Genomic DNA, 16137 nt, shown 5'->3' with positions numbered 1-16137 from the left:
ACTTTTCAGATTCAACAGGACGCGCAAGCGATGCATTCAATCACAGTCATACTAGATTCAGCAAGCCGCCAGCTCAGCTCGGGGGGTTATACTTGCGTACTGGCTTCAGCCGAACCATTAGTGGCAACTTTTCCCACAACGTGAATGCCTTCTGATCCATCCAATCCTGAGCGGGGTCCATCAACTCCATGTCAAAGTCCAAGAGAAGCCTCGTCATTATGAGTCTCATCTCGACGTTGGCAAGTCTGTTCCACGAGCCGTGTTAGAGACGATCTTGACAGAGGCAGTAAGGACGTACGATTTGCCGAGACAGTTTCGGGGCCCAAAGGAAAAGGGGTTCAGGATAGCCCTATTGTCTTTCTCGTAGCGGTCATCTCCCAAGAAACGCTCGGGGGCAAAGGTAAACGGCTCTACAAAGTTGCGGGTGGAGTGGTTGGCGGGCCATTGAGAGATGGAGACGGATGTCTGCCACACGGTAAGCTCACGACACGGACACGATTCGCTGCCGTGACGACTTACCCCTCCCGGTATCCAATGCCCACCGATGAAGTCGCCCTTGCCGGGAACGATGCGCATAAAGCCGGCGGCGTTCGGAGGATACATGCGTAAGGCTTCCGTCAGGGCGGCGTGAAGGTAGGGCATGCTGCTGACTGCCTTGATGGTGACCTCGGACGGGTGGTCAAACCTGGTGCGGACCTCGTGCGTGAGCTTCTTCAGCTTTTCCGGATTGGACATGAGAAGGTAGGCACAGCCAGATAGGGTCGTCGCGGTAGTCTCGCTTCCGGCGACGAGCAAAACGTTGGCGTTGCTGTCGATCTCGTCCCTGTTGAGGCCCTTTGGCTTATCCTTGTGCTTCTGTATGTGCGACATGAGATCGGGGTGGGCGGGCTCCGATGACAGGCGCTTGCCGACGCGGTCGAAGACGAACATGTTGAACTTTTTCCGTTGCTCGAGCAGGTTCTTGGGCGCCAGACGTTTGACCATGGCCTGGAAGATGGGGTAGCGGCGGATGGCGCTGTTGAGAGAAATGGCCCTGACGGAATGGAAGAGCATGCGGACCCAGGGATGGTAGTCGCTGTCCCGCAGGCAGTGAAAGGACTCGCCGAACGTCATGTCGGCGATGATGCTGCATCCGAGAGTTTTTTTTTAGCGCCGACATGTGCAGAAAGTCAGGTTCACTCGGTCAACCTACTCAAAGGTGAAAAAGTTGAACCACCTGACAAGGTCGACGACGCCCTTTGGTTCGCCTTCAGCCTGCTCGTGAAGCCTCCGAACAAATAGTTCGACATACTGCTGGATCAAGGACTCTTGGTCCCGCAAGGCCTTGTCGGAGAAGGCCGGGGCGATCATCTTTCTCATCCTAGGGTGGGCCTCGGCGTCGGCCTGGAGAATGGACCAGGTATCGTTGTACGGTTCGGCGAACCAACGGCGGTCCTTGAGATAGGATCCCTTGGCCGCCCTTTCCCCGTGGTGGACGCCGTAGATGTCCTGCCAGGCATCGGAAATGAAGGAGACTTCATCGGGGGCGATGCGGACCACCTCACCGTACTGCTCGTGCAGCCGGTGAAGCCAGCGGACGAGGTCGCCGCGAAGGAGGATGTGGACGTACGGCAGTCTGCTGCAGGCCGTTATCTTCGGACCTGGGATGCGACTCAGGGGGTGGAAGTAGACGTCGTAGACGGCTCGGACGACGAAGGCCAGGGCGAACTGTTGGGGGCCGGTGAGCAGTGAGCAGGAGAGAATTGCCAGGTCAATTTTTCGAGCAGCCGATGCCACGTACCGCAGCCAGAGTGAAGGCGACGAATGGCAGCACGCAAGTGCCGGTGGCGTCTGCGACGAGTGTCATCATATCGGCGGACAGTCGACGGAGGAGGGCGATCTCGTGATGCGACCGGACAGGGGCAGCAGGAGGAGGAGAAAGAAAATGGGTGAATGGCGCACGGCAGTCGTTGAACGTCGACAAAACCAGGACGCGCTCGCGAGCAATGACAGGCAACAGAAGGTTAACTATCCGTGTGTAAGTGCACGGCACATGCATGCACGTTGCGCAGCACGGGTAGGGTTTCTTCTGGGACGTCGAGACGCCGGGGGCACGGTGCAAAAGAAAATACGCGGCCCCTTGTCATGGAGCAAGGGCTCTCTGCCTCGGCCCCTCGAACGGTTGCGTTCTGCCATCAATTCCGTGCCTTGGCCTCGCATCGTACGCCTATGGTGCCTGTTTGCAGTCTTCTGACTCAGTGGGAAGCCGGGAATAAGGTCGACTGTGCACAAGTCGCTTACGTGAGTGACGATGGATCGGTCTCGTATATGGATACTACGTGAACGTGGAGGAAGCTGACGGTTTGTTACTGTCTCGTCAGCGTACATGCTTAGCATCATTCGTCGGGGGGATGGGATCTGCGACGGGCTAGACGGACCGTTGCGCGATGGCAAGGGCTCGGAAAACGTCGATGCCGACGACAAGCGATAGAGCTGGGCAGGAGACGAGCTGCTCATCACGAGTTGCGTATACAAATACGCACTCGCACGCACATGAAGACCTGGGACGTGGTTGTCGAGGATGCTTGACACATAGAGGGGGCCGGCCAGGTGATGAAGGACATGAAGATGCTGCAGAACAACGAACTCGATGCAAGGCAAAGAATACGAACAGGCGAAAAGCCTGGCCATCATTTGCTCGGATGCCATGTTCATCACGATGCATCGTGAAAGCCTCACAGCGTTCCAGTTCCACCGAGTCAACGCAAGTCGGAGACAATGTCCTCTGCGAATAATCCATGCAGATACGTGTCCCGCACATACATGGTCAGGCCGCTCCCACCCATTTGCGCGCGCAGCCGGCCAATGTATGGGTGCACATATTCTAGGTGTATGCTGTTTGGCTGCCAAGGCGGTTGTCACCGTGGATCGATTCCAAGTACATTGGCAAGCGTGAATGACGCCGAGGCCGAGACCGTGACTGGTGGAGAAGCCGAAGGCGACAGGCTGGAGCGCTCAAAGGCCGTTCGGCCGTCGGACTCTAGGCTGCAGGCTAACGAGTTGGCCGCTGCGGGGACGGCATGCTGACCAGAGCGGGCAAACGCAAGTACCAGTACAAGCATAGGTAAGTACTGTATACTTACAGTAATACTTGCTCCGGCACTGATCATTGTCCACCCTCGCAGCAGGCTCGGTGAGTACAACAAAAGCACCTCGCAGGCGGGGTGCAGTGACCTACTAATTCGATGATGTTATTCTTCTCGGCTCTGGTTCCGCCACCACCAAGAGTGCAAGGCAAGGTGCGCTGCAGTCGTAGGAGTGCTGTCTTCGCAGGCGTGCGGTCGCCATAGGTGCACCGTCGCCGTAGGTGCGCTGTCACTTTAGGTGCGCTGCCGCCGTTGGGTACCTAGTAATTACGGAGTAGGTAGTACTCAGATGCGCTGTGGGCGTGACTTTCTGCAGTCGTGGGTTGCTGAAGTCGTTGCTATGCAGCTGTACATGTAGTACTCCGTACCTACCTTGTACTCCGTACGTGGGTTATTACCTGTTAGCCGGGTGAGCAGTGTCGCTGGCGTCCTGTAGGTACGCCGTGCTTGTACTGTATGCACAGTAAGTACATGTACTCCAATCTGGGTGCGGATGCAAGCAAGTAGGTGTACTTGGTACTACAAAGACAAGGGTTTGGAGCAGGTACCGAGATACGCACAATTGCCTAACTGGGAAGTGAGCCGGCGCATCCTTGGCGGATTCTGACGGTTCCTAGCGGGCCATACGGAGCACGGAGAATATTCGACAGGGGTCAGGTACCTCGCAGGTACTAGTACGATGTGCTGCGCTAGTACTTGTGCTGTACGTGCGTGAGCGATCACCACGGCTGAGTGTCCCCCCCCCCCCGCCGGCGCCGTCGTCCCCTGTTGACTGGGCCCCTCCCCCTCCTCGACAGTGGCTCAGCGGCGGCCAGTCAAGCTTTCGGGGGGCTGCCAGGGGCCGTGCCGAAACAGCAACGTACTAGGTACCTTGTACAGATTACCTAGTAGGCACTACAGGCACTTGTGGTTGGTCTGGTACAGGCACTTGGGTGCACCAGAACCAAGTGACTGAAATGACCTTTTGCAACATCGGATTATCTCTCACTGCAGCGGCCAACAACGGCCACAAACTTACCAGCGGCATCATTCAAGGGCAGCCAACAATGCCAAACTGTAAGGGGAATAAGTAAATTAAATAATAAAAATGGCCAAGGAGTGGCCGGGGGCGATGAGGACGTCCACGCGCACCCACGTGGACCTGGACGACTCCCGTGAGCGCCCCGACGCTGCGCCCTTCCAGCAGTCACGAGACGGCCGGCACGGATTGGCTCGGTAGGGATGCAGGTGCTCATTGGTGCATGCACACTCTGGCCATGGTAGCGAGTACTGGAACATGTCCCCCTTCAGAGGTACAGGTACTTTCGAGACGCGGCACGAGGCCAGTCGCTCGCACATGGCAGTGATAGTGCCAGCTGTACTCCGTACTCGGTACCCCGTGCGGTTCCCTTGCATTTATTCACAGCAGGTACCTCGTGCCGTAACGGCAGACCAATGGCAAAACCGGGGCCCAACCGCTGTGACGGGCCGAGATGAACTTGCCTCATCGAGGCTGGCTCCCGCACAAACAACTGCAGAGTACTCAGTACTGCAAATACAAGTAAAGTATTGTTGCATCAGGTACTACGTACGAGAAAGTACCGAGTACATGCACACAAGTATTAGGTGAAGCAGCAAAGTACTGTACCTTGGGTAGGTAGGTCGTAAAATGTACTCTTTCCGGAGGAGTAGCAGATCTGAACGCATGTACGGAGTATGGAGTACTTGTACTCTGTACTCTGTACTCTGTACTCTGTACTCTGTACTCTGTACCCTGTACCCTGTACAACTACTGTAATAGTACGTGGAAATGCTCCGTCAATACTCGTACCACGTAACTGCCATAATGCCATGTGCTGATGCAGGCATACGCTCACTCTTGGCTGGCACTTTTCTCGCCTCCACCGTCATCGTTCTTTTCCCGTCTCCAGATCCTACAGTTTCTGTCCATCCTCCTTCTCTCAAGGACTTCTTTCCCATGTCTCGTCCTCTCGGGACCTTCATCTAGCGACTTGCTCCTCCTCTTTCCTCCTTCCCTGCCGAACTGCACACCTCGAAGCGGAAGCATCCGACCGACGATCCCCCCCCCTCCCTCTCCCCGACTGTTGCGGCCTCGACTCGCCAAAGGAGCTCATGGCAACCTCGTGTCCGGATGATTCCTTCGGTCCGTGGGCCGGATCGACCTGTCGTGGCGGTTTCGACTTCACCCTGCTGTTCGAGGAATCCATTCTCTCCATCCTCGTCTCTTCGCTTTTCCTCCTCGTTGCTCCATTGTCCATCCTGAGACTTGTTCGCGAGCCGATCAAGGTCAAGCCTAGTCTATTGCAGTGGGGGAAACAGGTGCGTTTACTCGTCGTCGTGCCCATCCGAGCAGTCGACGTCGACTTGTCATCTCCGCTGCTCACCGCCCCGTGGACAGATCACCTCGATATGCTTCGTCGGCCTCAGCGCTGCCCTCGCCGGCCTCTGGGCCAACAACTCCGCGGCGCCGCTCACGAGCACGCGCGCAACATTGCCCAGCGTCGTCCTGACATTCGTCGTCTCTCTCATCTACGTGCCCCTGTCCATCCTCGAGCACCGATCCGACATCCGACCCTCCCCCCTCCTATGCTTCTATCTCGCCCTCACCGTCCTCTTCGACGTCGCCCGCGCCCGCACTCTCTTCCTCTTTGACGATGACACCCGGAGCCCAGTTCCGGCCGTCTTTGCCGCCAGCCTGTCCCTGCGCGTTGTCATGCTTCTCCTCGAGTCGACCGAGAAGCGATCCATCCTGCTCGACGAGCATCGTCACGTCGCACCCGAAAGCGTCGCCGGACCCTTCAACCGGGGCGTCTTCTACTGGCTAACTCCTCTCTTCCTCGCTGGCTATCGCAAGATCTTGGGGCCTCGGGATTTGTACGCTCTTGACGACGAGTTGAAGTCGGAAACACTGGCCAAAATCATGTCCGACGCCTGGGAAAAGGGTAGGAACTCGCCGCCGTCGCCGTCGGAGCTCCGTGCGCTGACATGGCATCCCAGTCCCGGACAAGACCGTCCCCGGTGCGCTGTGCGGCGCCTGGTTCGGCGCCTTTTCCGACGCCGTCATGATGCCCGTCATTCCCCGCCTGTTTCAGATCGCCTTCACCTACGCCCAGCCTTTTCTCGTCACGGCCGCCATTGACCTCGCCGCGACGCCCCAGACGCAGCCTTACAACAACAGGGGCTATGGCTTGATCGGCGCCTACGTTCTTGTGTACACCGGCATTGCCGTATGCGCCCTTGCCCTGTCCCCAACAAGCAGCTGGCTTTTTTTTGCTTTCGCTCCTACTACGTCGAGCATGGCTGACACGTCGCCCGTGCGTAGGTGTCCATGGGTCAATACGAATGGCGCAACTATCGAGCGGCGACGATGATGCGCGGCAGCGTCATTCCTCTCATCTACCAGAAGGCTCTGCTCATCGACACGTCGGCCTCGTCCACCTTCAACCCGACTGCCGCCTTGACGCTCGTGAGCACCGACATCGAAACCATCACCCAGGGTCTCGTTCAGTTCCACGAGACCTGGAGCAATCTTCTCGAGATTGGGCTGGCCATCTACCTTCTCGAGCGCCAGCTGGGTGCCGCCTGCGTCATGGGAGTTGGCTTTGCTCTCGGTGAGTGCCGTGGGACCCTCGTACTTGGCTGGGAAGCCTCGCTCACGTACCTGCCCTGCGCATCGTCCAGTGGTCATGATCGGCACCATATTCCTCGCGATACCGACCGGCCGCCATCAAGCCGCCTGGATCGAGGCCTCGCAAATTCGTGTCACCGCCACCGCCAGGGCACTGGGTAGCATCAAGTGGCTGAAAATCTCGGGCCTCGGCGATGTCGCGTTTTCCGTCATTCGCAGTCTGCGCAAGCGGGAGTTGGTTGTCTCCGAGAGGTTCCGTTACCTGCTCGGAGGGTCGCTCATCCTCTGTACGTGAGCCTCCTTCAACCGCTCCGCTCCGCTCCGCTGCTTCCCCCCAAATCTCTCGACTAACACGGTCAACGCAGCCATCTGCACGCCCATCCTCGGCCCTCTCCTTACATTTTCCACCTTTGCTGGCATCGCCGTTCACGGTAATGGAACTACGCTCACCATCGCCAAGGTCTTCACCGCTCTCTCCATCATCGTCCTCCTCAACGGTCCATTGGCCAAGCTGGTGGCTGCTCTGCCGCAAATCGCTGGTGGGCTCGCTTCGTGCCAGCGTATTCAGGACCATCTCAACTCCGAAGAAAGAAAGGATACCCGACTCTTCGCCGATCATGGCGCCCAGTTCCGGACCAAGGACATGTTGGACGACGCAGGCTCCGAACACCCGGCTGCCGTTCGAGTCGACTCGGCCGAAACGGAAGCCAAGCCTGGCAGTGTGGCTAATGTGATGCTAGAGCCTGAAATCATTGCCTCCATCGGTGGCAAGTTCTCTTGGCACAAATCACCGGCCGCGGCGGAGGAGCCTGCCGCGGGGAGGGACGATGATGCCGACGCAGAAGGAGCTGTGGGGGAGGCGGAAAAGGTCGACGTCCCCGTCATCGACATTTCCCCCCCTCTCGATATACCTCGCCGCGCACTCACGCTGATTTTGGGTCCAGTTGGCTGTGGCAAGTCGACTCTCCTGAAAGCCTTCCTGGGCGAGCTCTCGGCGTTCGAGGGAACCATCAAGACTCAGTTCTCGGGTGCCGTCACGTTCTGCGACCAGAACCCATGGTTACCGAACGAGACTGTCCGCGAAATCATATGCGGCAGGCAAGATGGCAGCAACGGCGAGGAGGAGGCCGTCGATGATGAGTGGTATCGCGTCGTGGTGAGGGCGTGCGAGCTGGAGCGTGATGTGCAAATTTGGCCCCAGGGCGACAAGACGCCTGTGGGAACCAAAGGTATCTCCATGAGTGGAGGACAGAAGCAGCGCTTGGTAAGTTGGCTTGCGAGCAGGCTGCATCCCAATCCATTTACTGTCGCTGACAGTAACACGCCCAGTCCATTGCGCGTGCCATCTACGCACGTCGGGAGCTCCTCATCCTGGACGACGTATTCAGCGGTCTCGACGCCAACACGGAGGATCTGGTTTTTGATAACCTGTTGGGTGAAAATGGCCTCCTTCGCAAGGCAAACATAACTGTCATAGTGGCCACTTCCGACGGTGAGCATGCGGCCTACTTCGTTGCCTGCAGTAACTGTCGTTGCATATGCTGACGCCGAATCATTAGTCCGCCGCGTGCCGTTCGCAGACAAAATCGTTGTGCTTAACGAGCATGGCCAGCTGCGGTTCGCTGGCTTGCCTGCCGAGCTCAAGCAGGCAACAGATCTTGACTGGGCCGTCGGCGAGATATACTCCAGGGGCGCACCTGACAGCAAGCCCGGCGCAAAAAGGTCGAAAGGCAACGCAGATGCGAAGGAGGATGGTCGGCGCCCGGCCGTAACCAACACCGCTTCGGCGCTGCAGGAAGCTGTGGACATGGTGGAGATTCAAGCCAACTCTGCCCGGCAGGTTGGTGACTCGGCCGTCTACGGATTCTACGCCAAGTCGGCTGGCTGGTTCACCATGACCAGCTTCATTATTTCTATTTGCATATTCGCCTTCTGCGACTCTTTTCCTAGTACGCGTCCGTCCCGTCGATCCGATGAGTATACCTTCCTGACAAGTCTCCATAGGCGTCTGGCTCAAATGGTGGGCCGAAGCGAATCTGAGGGAGCCAAACGCGAACCTGGGCAAATGGCTCGGTGTTTATGCTGTGCTTGGCATCGGTGCTGTTTGCGCATGCCTGTTCGGCACTTGGTAGGGAGCTCTCCCCTGCAACATTTGAGAGTCGTGCTTCATTGGTGCGCATGCCACTAACTGCTGCGATGCAGGCAGTTGTTCATCATCACCATCAACCGATCTGGCTTGTACTTTCACAACTTGCTGGTAGACACAGTTTCGCGGTAGGGACAAATGATGATTGGTATCGAAACATGGGCTGACGTCGACATCTACTCAGAGCACCCATGTCGTTCCACACAACCACGGATAGCGGCATCACGGTCAACAGGTTCAGCCAGGATCTCCAGCTGATCGATATGGAGCTCCCTGCTGCGGCCCTTGGCGTGGTCATTGGTAAGTTGCCACCTCTCACAGGCAACCGTCGGCTGCTGGCCTATTAACATCGAACAGCCCTGTCTTTTGGCATTGCTCAATTCATCTTGGTCTGCGTCTCGTCAAGATACATGGCCGCGCTTCTGCCCTTCCTGCTGGCGGCCCTGTATGCCCTGCAGCACTTTTACCTGAGAACTGCGCGACAACTGCGTCTGCTCGACATTGAATACAAAGCACCTCTCTACACGCAGCTCATGGAGACGATCACAGGCATCGTGACTATTCGCGCCTTCCGCTGGGAATCGCGGTCAACCGAAAAGGCGATGCAAATTCTTGACACTTCGCAGCAACCAAGCTATCTGCTCTATTGCGTGCAGCGATGGATCACTTTTGCCGTCAACATCGTCATCATGCTGCTCGCGGTAATTCTCATCGTCCTTACCACGACTCTTCGCGAGGCTATTGGCCCAGGATACGTCGGCATCGCCTTGAGCAACATTCTCGCCTTCAGCGCTACCATGCAGGGAACCATTACAAGCTGGGTAACACTGGAGATAGCGCTTGGTGCGGTGGCCAGGATCAGGGCCTTTGAAATGCAGGTGAAGAGCGAGGATGACGAAGCTTCGGAGCGCCTCCTCGAGAGTGGGCGTGATTCTCACCTCATGGAGCCGCCCACCGATAGTGCGGGTCGTCAGTGGCCGAGTAGGGGGCAAATTGAGCTGCAAGATGTGACTTGCTCGTATCCGTGAGTGCGGTGGACGGAAATCCTTCCAACAATCTTTGGCTGACACCTCCGGCAGCTCTTCCGGCCGTGTTCTTCACGACATCACCATGACGATAGAGCCGGGGCAGATGGTTGCCATCTGTGGCCGGACCGGAAGGTGCGTGCTGCTGTAGCTTGGAAAGGAATACTTGACTAACAATATCATCAGTGGAAAGTCGTCTTTGTTTCTCAGCCTCCTTGGACTCATTGAGCAGGATACCGGCACCATCCTGGTGGACGGAATCGACATTGCCACGATGCCCCGAGAATATGTGCGCACTCATCTCGTCGCCGTTCCCCAAGAGGCCTACATCATCGATGGAACCGTGCGCCTCAACGCAGATCCGCATCGCAGCAAGGATACGTTGGGGAGTGAGAGCATCTCGGAGGAGCGCGACCAAGAGATCATTCGAGTTCTCGAACGAGTCGGCCTGTGGGAAAAGATTAAGTCTCGCGGTGGTCTGAATACAATCATCGATGACAAGTTTCTCTCCCAGGGACAAGCGCAACTTTTGGTACTCGCACGAGCGATGTTGCGACAGGACGAGAGTCGGGTCTTGCTTCTAGACGAAGCCACGAGCAGGTATGTTCCACTCCGCTATGCTGGTTGGGCTTGACCGTGCTGACAGACGCAGTCTGGATGAGTCAACAAGCGCCCTCATCGACGAAGTTGTTCGGACCTGGTTTCACGACTGGACCGTCCTCGCCATTGCGCATAAGCTGGATTCCATTCTCGACTACGACAAGGTTGCCGTGCTGGATGCCGGTCGTCTAGTTGAGTTTGACGCACCGCGGAAGCTGCTCAGCCGGGAGGATTCCGTGTTTCGGGAATTGTACCTCTTGTCGACCAACTCATCATCGGTACCCGCCTCCATCCTGGGTGAGGGAAAATAGGATGATGTCGACGCAGCACTATTGTATACATTGTTTGATTAAAACACGGCGTGGTGGCGTAGCATGCTTAAACTCCCCTCCGTCGTGGCAATTTATATTTTTAGAATTTGACGATATACATCTCCCTTCTAAACATCAGCGCATAGAGTCTGCTCTGGTGTAACTTGTGGTCGTTCCGAGAAAAGCACGCGTTCCGACCCTGTCCAGCACGGTGCTCCCTCTGCCGCATGTACATGGCGTGTCTGCCACGGCTTTGTGGTGGATGCCATGTGGAATTGCGAACAGCAGCTGGCATTTTGAACAAGTCATCTATATAACAAGTGGCTTCACCGATTCGGCAATGAGATGAATTGCTATCAAATCATCGCCCTTGTTCTGCGTCCATTCCTTCTCAACTTTTCAACTCTCCCAAGCGTCACGCCCACACGCCTGATCAAGATTTATCCTCTCCAGACAGCCTCAAATGTAACAAAGTTACCCTCGATGTCGTCCCGGACAATGTCGAAGCGGGCATCGGCTTCCTTGAAGATTTCCGTCATCTTCTTGGCCGCTTGCTTGGTGTGGCCAAAGAGCGACAAGGTCTTGAGACTGATGACGTTGCTGTACTTCAGCAGCGAGCGGGGGGTGACAGCAGCCGCCTCGGGCGTCACATCAACCATAAGGTCGAGAACGAGAACCCGGGCGCCAGGCCGCAGCGCTGGGACAAGGGCCTTGACGATCCTTGAAATATCCTTGTTGGGCCAGTCATAAAAGACCCATTTGAAGAGGTAGATATCAGCCTGGATGGGCTGGGGGGTAAAGAAGTCGTGGGCGACAAAAGAGATGCGCTTCTTCAGCTCGTCGGATATGTAGCCGTCGTTGAATTTGGCCTCGCAGCTGGGCAAGTCCTGGACGACGATGCTGAGATCGGGAAACTTTTCGGCTAGGGGGATGTCATCATGACCACCAGAGCCACCAACCTAGATTCCGGTCCGTCAGCAGCAGCCACGGCGGCCGTCAGACGAGGGCTTCGATAGGGACTCACATCAACAACGGTAGCTTTTCCGGCACCGGCCCAGTCGATCGCCTTGATCAGCGCACCCTCGGCATCCCACTTCTCCTTGGCAAGGCGCAGCGACTCGACCATGTCGCGTTGGCGCCAGCCCTTTCGCTCGCCCTCGCCTTCACGGTCGAGGAAGTCGTAGTAGTCCTTGTACTGGCCAAGGGCACCTCCTTGGTTGTAAAGCATTCCAAAGGGCGTATCGGAAATATCGTTTGACAGTTCCTTCTTGCCGAGGAAGTTCTTTTCGAGAGAGCGGTTGAGAATTGCGAGGGGGCCGGCCAGGCCGTCGATGGTAAGGCCGACGAGCACGCGCAACGACTTCTCCTTGATGAAGGCAGCGGAGCGGGAGGTGTGGCGAACGCGTGAGTCGGCCGTCCCCGGGGTCTCAAGCTCGAAGAGCCGGTTGCAGAAGGCGTAGGGAAGTATCGTCTCAACAGCCTCCTGCGGCAGTTGGACCGACATGGCGATCTCGGCGTATGAGGCGGAGCCTTCCAGGGGCACGGCGTCCCAGAAGTTGAAGTAGTTGAGTATGTTGAGGGTCGCCGAGTCGGCCATGGCCTGAAGAGATTCTGGTCTCAGTAACCGATGGATATCACAGATGGAAGCGAAGGGGGCGAAGGGGAGCGTACGTTTTGCGCTTCGTCAAGGATGCTCGACGACGGCCCATGGACGAGGTACGACACATCATTCAGTACATCAAGCAGCTGATATCGCTGCATCACAGCCTCTGGCGGCAGGGAGGCATAATCCTCCTGCGAGTCCCGGGCAAAGGTCGGGTCGGCAATCTTGTGCTCGTCTAGCTGCTTGATGAGCGCCTGCGAGCTCGCGATCAGAGTCTCCAGCCGCTCCTTGAGAGAGACGGACGCAACAGGCGCGGGGACATCGTGCTGGATCGTTTCGGTCTGAACGTTGTCACCCATGACGGATGCTTTTCTTTGCTTCTCAAACGGGTGGCCTTTCAATCGGGGGTAGAGTATGTGACGGAAGCAAGTGAACGGGATGTATATCAACGCGCGGTACACAAAGTATCGTGCCTTTTATTCATTCAGCGAGAGAGTGCATTTCCGAAACTTGGACACTAAGTTGGATATATACAGACACGCAGTAATACTCTGGCTTCGAGGCTCCCTCCCTCGGACAACGTTGCAGGATCGTCGATTGGAGGCTGAGCCCGCTGCTGAGTGGACGAAGATGCGACTGTGCTTGAGGCTAGGGCCTACTTGTAGCACCAAAGTCTCTGGAGCACGGCACATGATGGGCTGCAGCGACAGGGCCCCTGGACGACAACAGGGCGATGGTCGAAGCGAAGCCAAGAGATGACTGCTTCCGATTGTTTCCTACACAATGCAGGCACCTTTCCGGTGCATTCTGTGCACAGGAGAAAGGTCGCCAGCGTAGCTCGCAGCTTTGGGTTAGAGTTTGCCAGTTGGAGCTTATTATCATTACCCACCCGTTTCCCCGATGTCTTGTCGTTGAGTGAGATGGCTTGCAGGGAGCGCGTCACCGCTTACTGTCCAAGTGTCATGCTGTGCTTGGAGACTCGGTCAGATTTGTCCAAGAGCAGCAGCCGACCTCCGTTTGAAGGAATGATGTCAGCAAAGTCCTGCACTGCGACATGATCGGCGTGAGGTGCGCTTCCCCGGGCAGTTCTTGTGGATGCCACGATGATGGCATGCAAACTTACGCTTCCATTCATGGCAACCTTGTTTGGTGGCCTTTGGCCAGCTGCGGACGAGAGAGCATTTCCATCCGTCACGTCACGTCACGTCACGTCAGCGTATTCGAAGCACCGCAGTCCCATATGTATGACTGTCGCCCACTTTAGGCAGAATGCCGTGAAGCATGGTGCTCTCGTATTAGCAGCGTCCAGGGTTCACCCTATTGAAAGGATTGTTCATCGTAGAAGAGTACTCGTCTATTGTAAGTAGTGTTCGTTTATTATTATAGCAGTCCTTGTTCTTGGCAACCCTCGTATTTTGGACCAACGGCCACGTCCTGAATTCCAGAAGTCTGGGGCGTGCTGGATACACAACTCGTCATTCGGCATCATGTAGGCGCGGTCTCTCGTCGGGCTGATGGGGGTGGAGCGTCGGGTATTTTCTCGGTTTCCTCCACCCCGAGGAGATTGAGACTTGTATTTCGGGGGAAGGTGACTTCTTATCCACGACACGGCCAAGCCGTTCCAACTTCCGCAAGTTGGCGAAAGCTTCGACGGTATAGAACATTCAACCGAGCATAGCCATGACCATGCGAGTCAAGTTCTTCCCGGCGTTGGCACGCCTTCTGTCTGTTGTCTACAAAACAGGCTGTGGCCTTCATTGCGTGCGCAGGTAACACATTGGGGAACTCGCCTACTCCTTACTGTCTGACTGAACTTGAGTACTTGCGCTGTACCTGAAAGTAGGTACACGAACGTTGCATGCCCCCCCCCCCCCGCATTGCTACCCCGTACAAGTCGGGCAATCCGGGGGGGCGCCGCCAATCAATCGCTCGCCATCCGAAACTTACGACGGACGGGTCGACCAAAACGTGCCGTCATCCCATCTCACCCGTTCGTTTGGCCTCGAGCAGTAAGGAGTACTGCACTCATGATTGAGCGAAAATCCCACCCCTTGTTCGTTGCCCACTTCCAGCTGGTCGTGTAGCCGGTTCTCCGTTCCGTTCCTCGGATCCGCGCATGAAGGTGCGTGAACATCCTAGCAAGTATCGTGGTCAAATCGGGGATCAAGTAGGATTCTACCTCTCAAGTATGCACCGGCGGTACGGGGACCCCACAGGTGATGGGGTTCGTCACATCATGACAAGGGCACGCGAGCGAAGCTGGTGTTTTTTTTCGGCTGTAGTTGTACATGAAGTTTCGGGTAGTGTTCCGCATGCGAGTCCAGATGATGTCAAGAGATACATGTTCGTGTACAGAATCCGCCAGCTTGCGGACGTGATAATGCATACGCAGGTTTGCTTGCGGGTGAGTATGCGGGTGCGGGTGTGTACAGTGCTGACTGGGTGCTCACTATATGACCGGGCTCGAAACGAATCATCTGCTGCCATGCCATCCCAAGTGCAGTACCTGTGTCCGCGCAAGTACGGAGTACTCTCGCTCTGCCTCGACAGCTGAGCTTCCGCTCTCCTGACTCGCCCTTCCCCATCCCTGAAGGCCGGCGAAAGGCGACAGGGCTCGCCATGGAAATAGGCTGCCAATCAAATGCCACAGGAAGGGGGCCGATTGGAGTTATGGAGTACATGTACAACTAACCATACGGAGTATAATGAACGTACTTGTATATCCAGCTCTGGAGAGGCCAGCTACTCTACACACTAATAGGTATACAGTGCACTTGTAGGGAGATGGAGTTGCGGAGTTGATGACCGAGCGTTTGCCAGGCATTTTCATCTATAAATATACAATGCATGTACATGTACCCTATGCAATCATATGACACGGTAACGCATACTTCCGACGAAGATACGCTTGCATACTTTCAAAGGGACGCAATGTACGGAGTTTGTTCACCAACGTTCATGTCAACACGGAACCATGAGAGTTGCCGCGCCTGCCAAGATGACCACTTGCCAGCCCCGAAGCACTTGAACTGTATTATTACTTACTCCGTACTCCGTACTCTGCTCGTAGTTATCAGGCACTGACGTGCTTCAGCTGACTCGTTATTTGAATCGGGCCCATATTTATGCAACATGTTGCCGTCGATTAGCGCCGATGCAGAGGGAGCTCTCTTCCACGAGGACGGATCTGTACTCTGTGGGAGTGGGCACTAGCGCTACCGTGATCGAACGTGATTGATTGATTCCTTACGACGTCTCTACGACCCTCCATGGTGGCGAAACGATTCCTGCCGTGGGTAGAGCTAGAGCCAAAGGCAGCGTGTTTGAGCCTAACTGGGCCTGCCAATCATACATTCGCACGGTTACATGTGTCCTCGTGCTTATTGTGCTCGTAACTACGCCTTACATGGACAACTTCCCAAGTAATTACAGTGCTTGTAAATTTGGTTCCCATTCCATCCGCTAGTTCCCCCCCCCCCCCCCCAGACCTCAACCCCAGGTTGGAGTCTGCCAACCAACGCCATTTCAGACGGCTCTCCGGGGACTTGCTGGCTTCCTTTACGAGTATAATCGCAGTACCCTCTACGACGCGTCTCCGTGAGCTGTCGACGAGTGATTCATGCGCTAACCAACCGTCCCTTTGTCGTATCTGTTCCGTCGGTTACCCACGTCTCTCCCTCTGCTCGTATACTCGGCAAT

At 56.2% G+C, this 16137-nt stretch overlaps 3 protein-coding genes across 3 annotated transcripts; 1 reads left to right on the top strand and 2 right to left on the bottom strand.

Annotated features, from left to right (window-relative positions):
- Positions 1-73: 73 nt before the first annotated feature.
- On the bottom strand, positions 74-2038 carry DCS_04387 (uncharacterized protein; the record flags this gene model as incomplete). Its single annotated transcript, XM_040801697.1, has 5 exons — positions 74-245; positions 299-465; positions 520-1126; positions 1193-1707; positions 1781-2038. The coding sequence occupies 5 exons, from the start codon at positions 2036-2038 to the stop codon at positions 74-76; spliced, it is 1719 nt and encodes a 572-aa protein (XP_040656730.1).
- Positions 2039-5237: 3199 nt separating this feature from the next.
- Positions 5238-10835, top strand: DCS_04386 (ABC transporter; the record flags this gene model as incomplete). Its single annotated transcript, XM_040801696.1, has 15 exons — positions 5238-5444; positions 5524-6067; positions 6123-6352; positions 6448-6736; positions 6807-7040; positions 7119-8017; positions 8083-8245; positions 8313-8702; positions 8758-8881; positions 8956-9027; positions 9084-9199; positions 9257-9923; positions 9979-10059; positions 10111-10524; positions 10577-10835. 15 exons carry the CDS (start codon positions 5238-5240, stop codon positions 10833-10835), a joined length of 4689 nt encoding a protein of 1562 aa, XP_040656729.1.
- A 440-nt stretch (positions 10836-11275) lies between these two features.
- On the bottom strand, positions 11276-12797 carry DCS_04385 (uncharacterized protein; the record flags this gene model as incomplete). The annotated part of the gene is made up of 3 exons (XM_040801695.1): positions 11276-11794; positions 11860-12435; positions 12507-12797. 3 exons carry the CDS (start codon positions 12795-12797, stop codon positions 11276-11278), a joined length of 1386 nt encoding a protein of 461 aa, XP_040656728.1.
- Positions 12798-16137: the final 3340 nt, after the last annotated feature.

Source organism: Drechmeria coniospora, chromosome 02 (genome assembly GCF_001625195.1).
Source record: "Drechmeria coniospora strain ARSEF 6962 chromosome 02, whole genome shotgun sequence".
Taxonomy (NCBI): Eukaryota; Fungi; Ascomycota; class Sordariomycetes; order Hypocreales; family Ophiocordycipitaceae; genus Drechmeria; species Drechmeria coniospora.
Note: the sequence above shows the minus strand (reverse complement) of the source record. Positions and strands in the feature narration are given on the sequence as shown.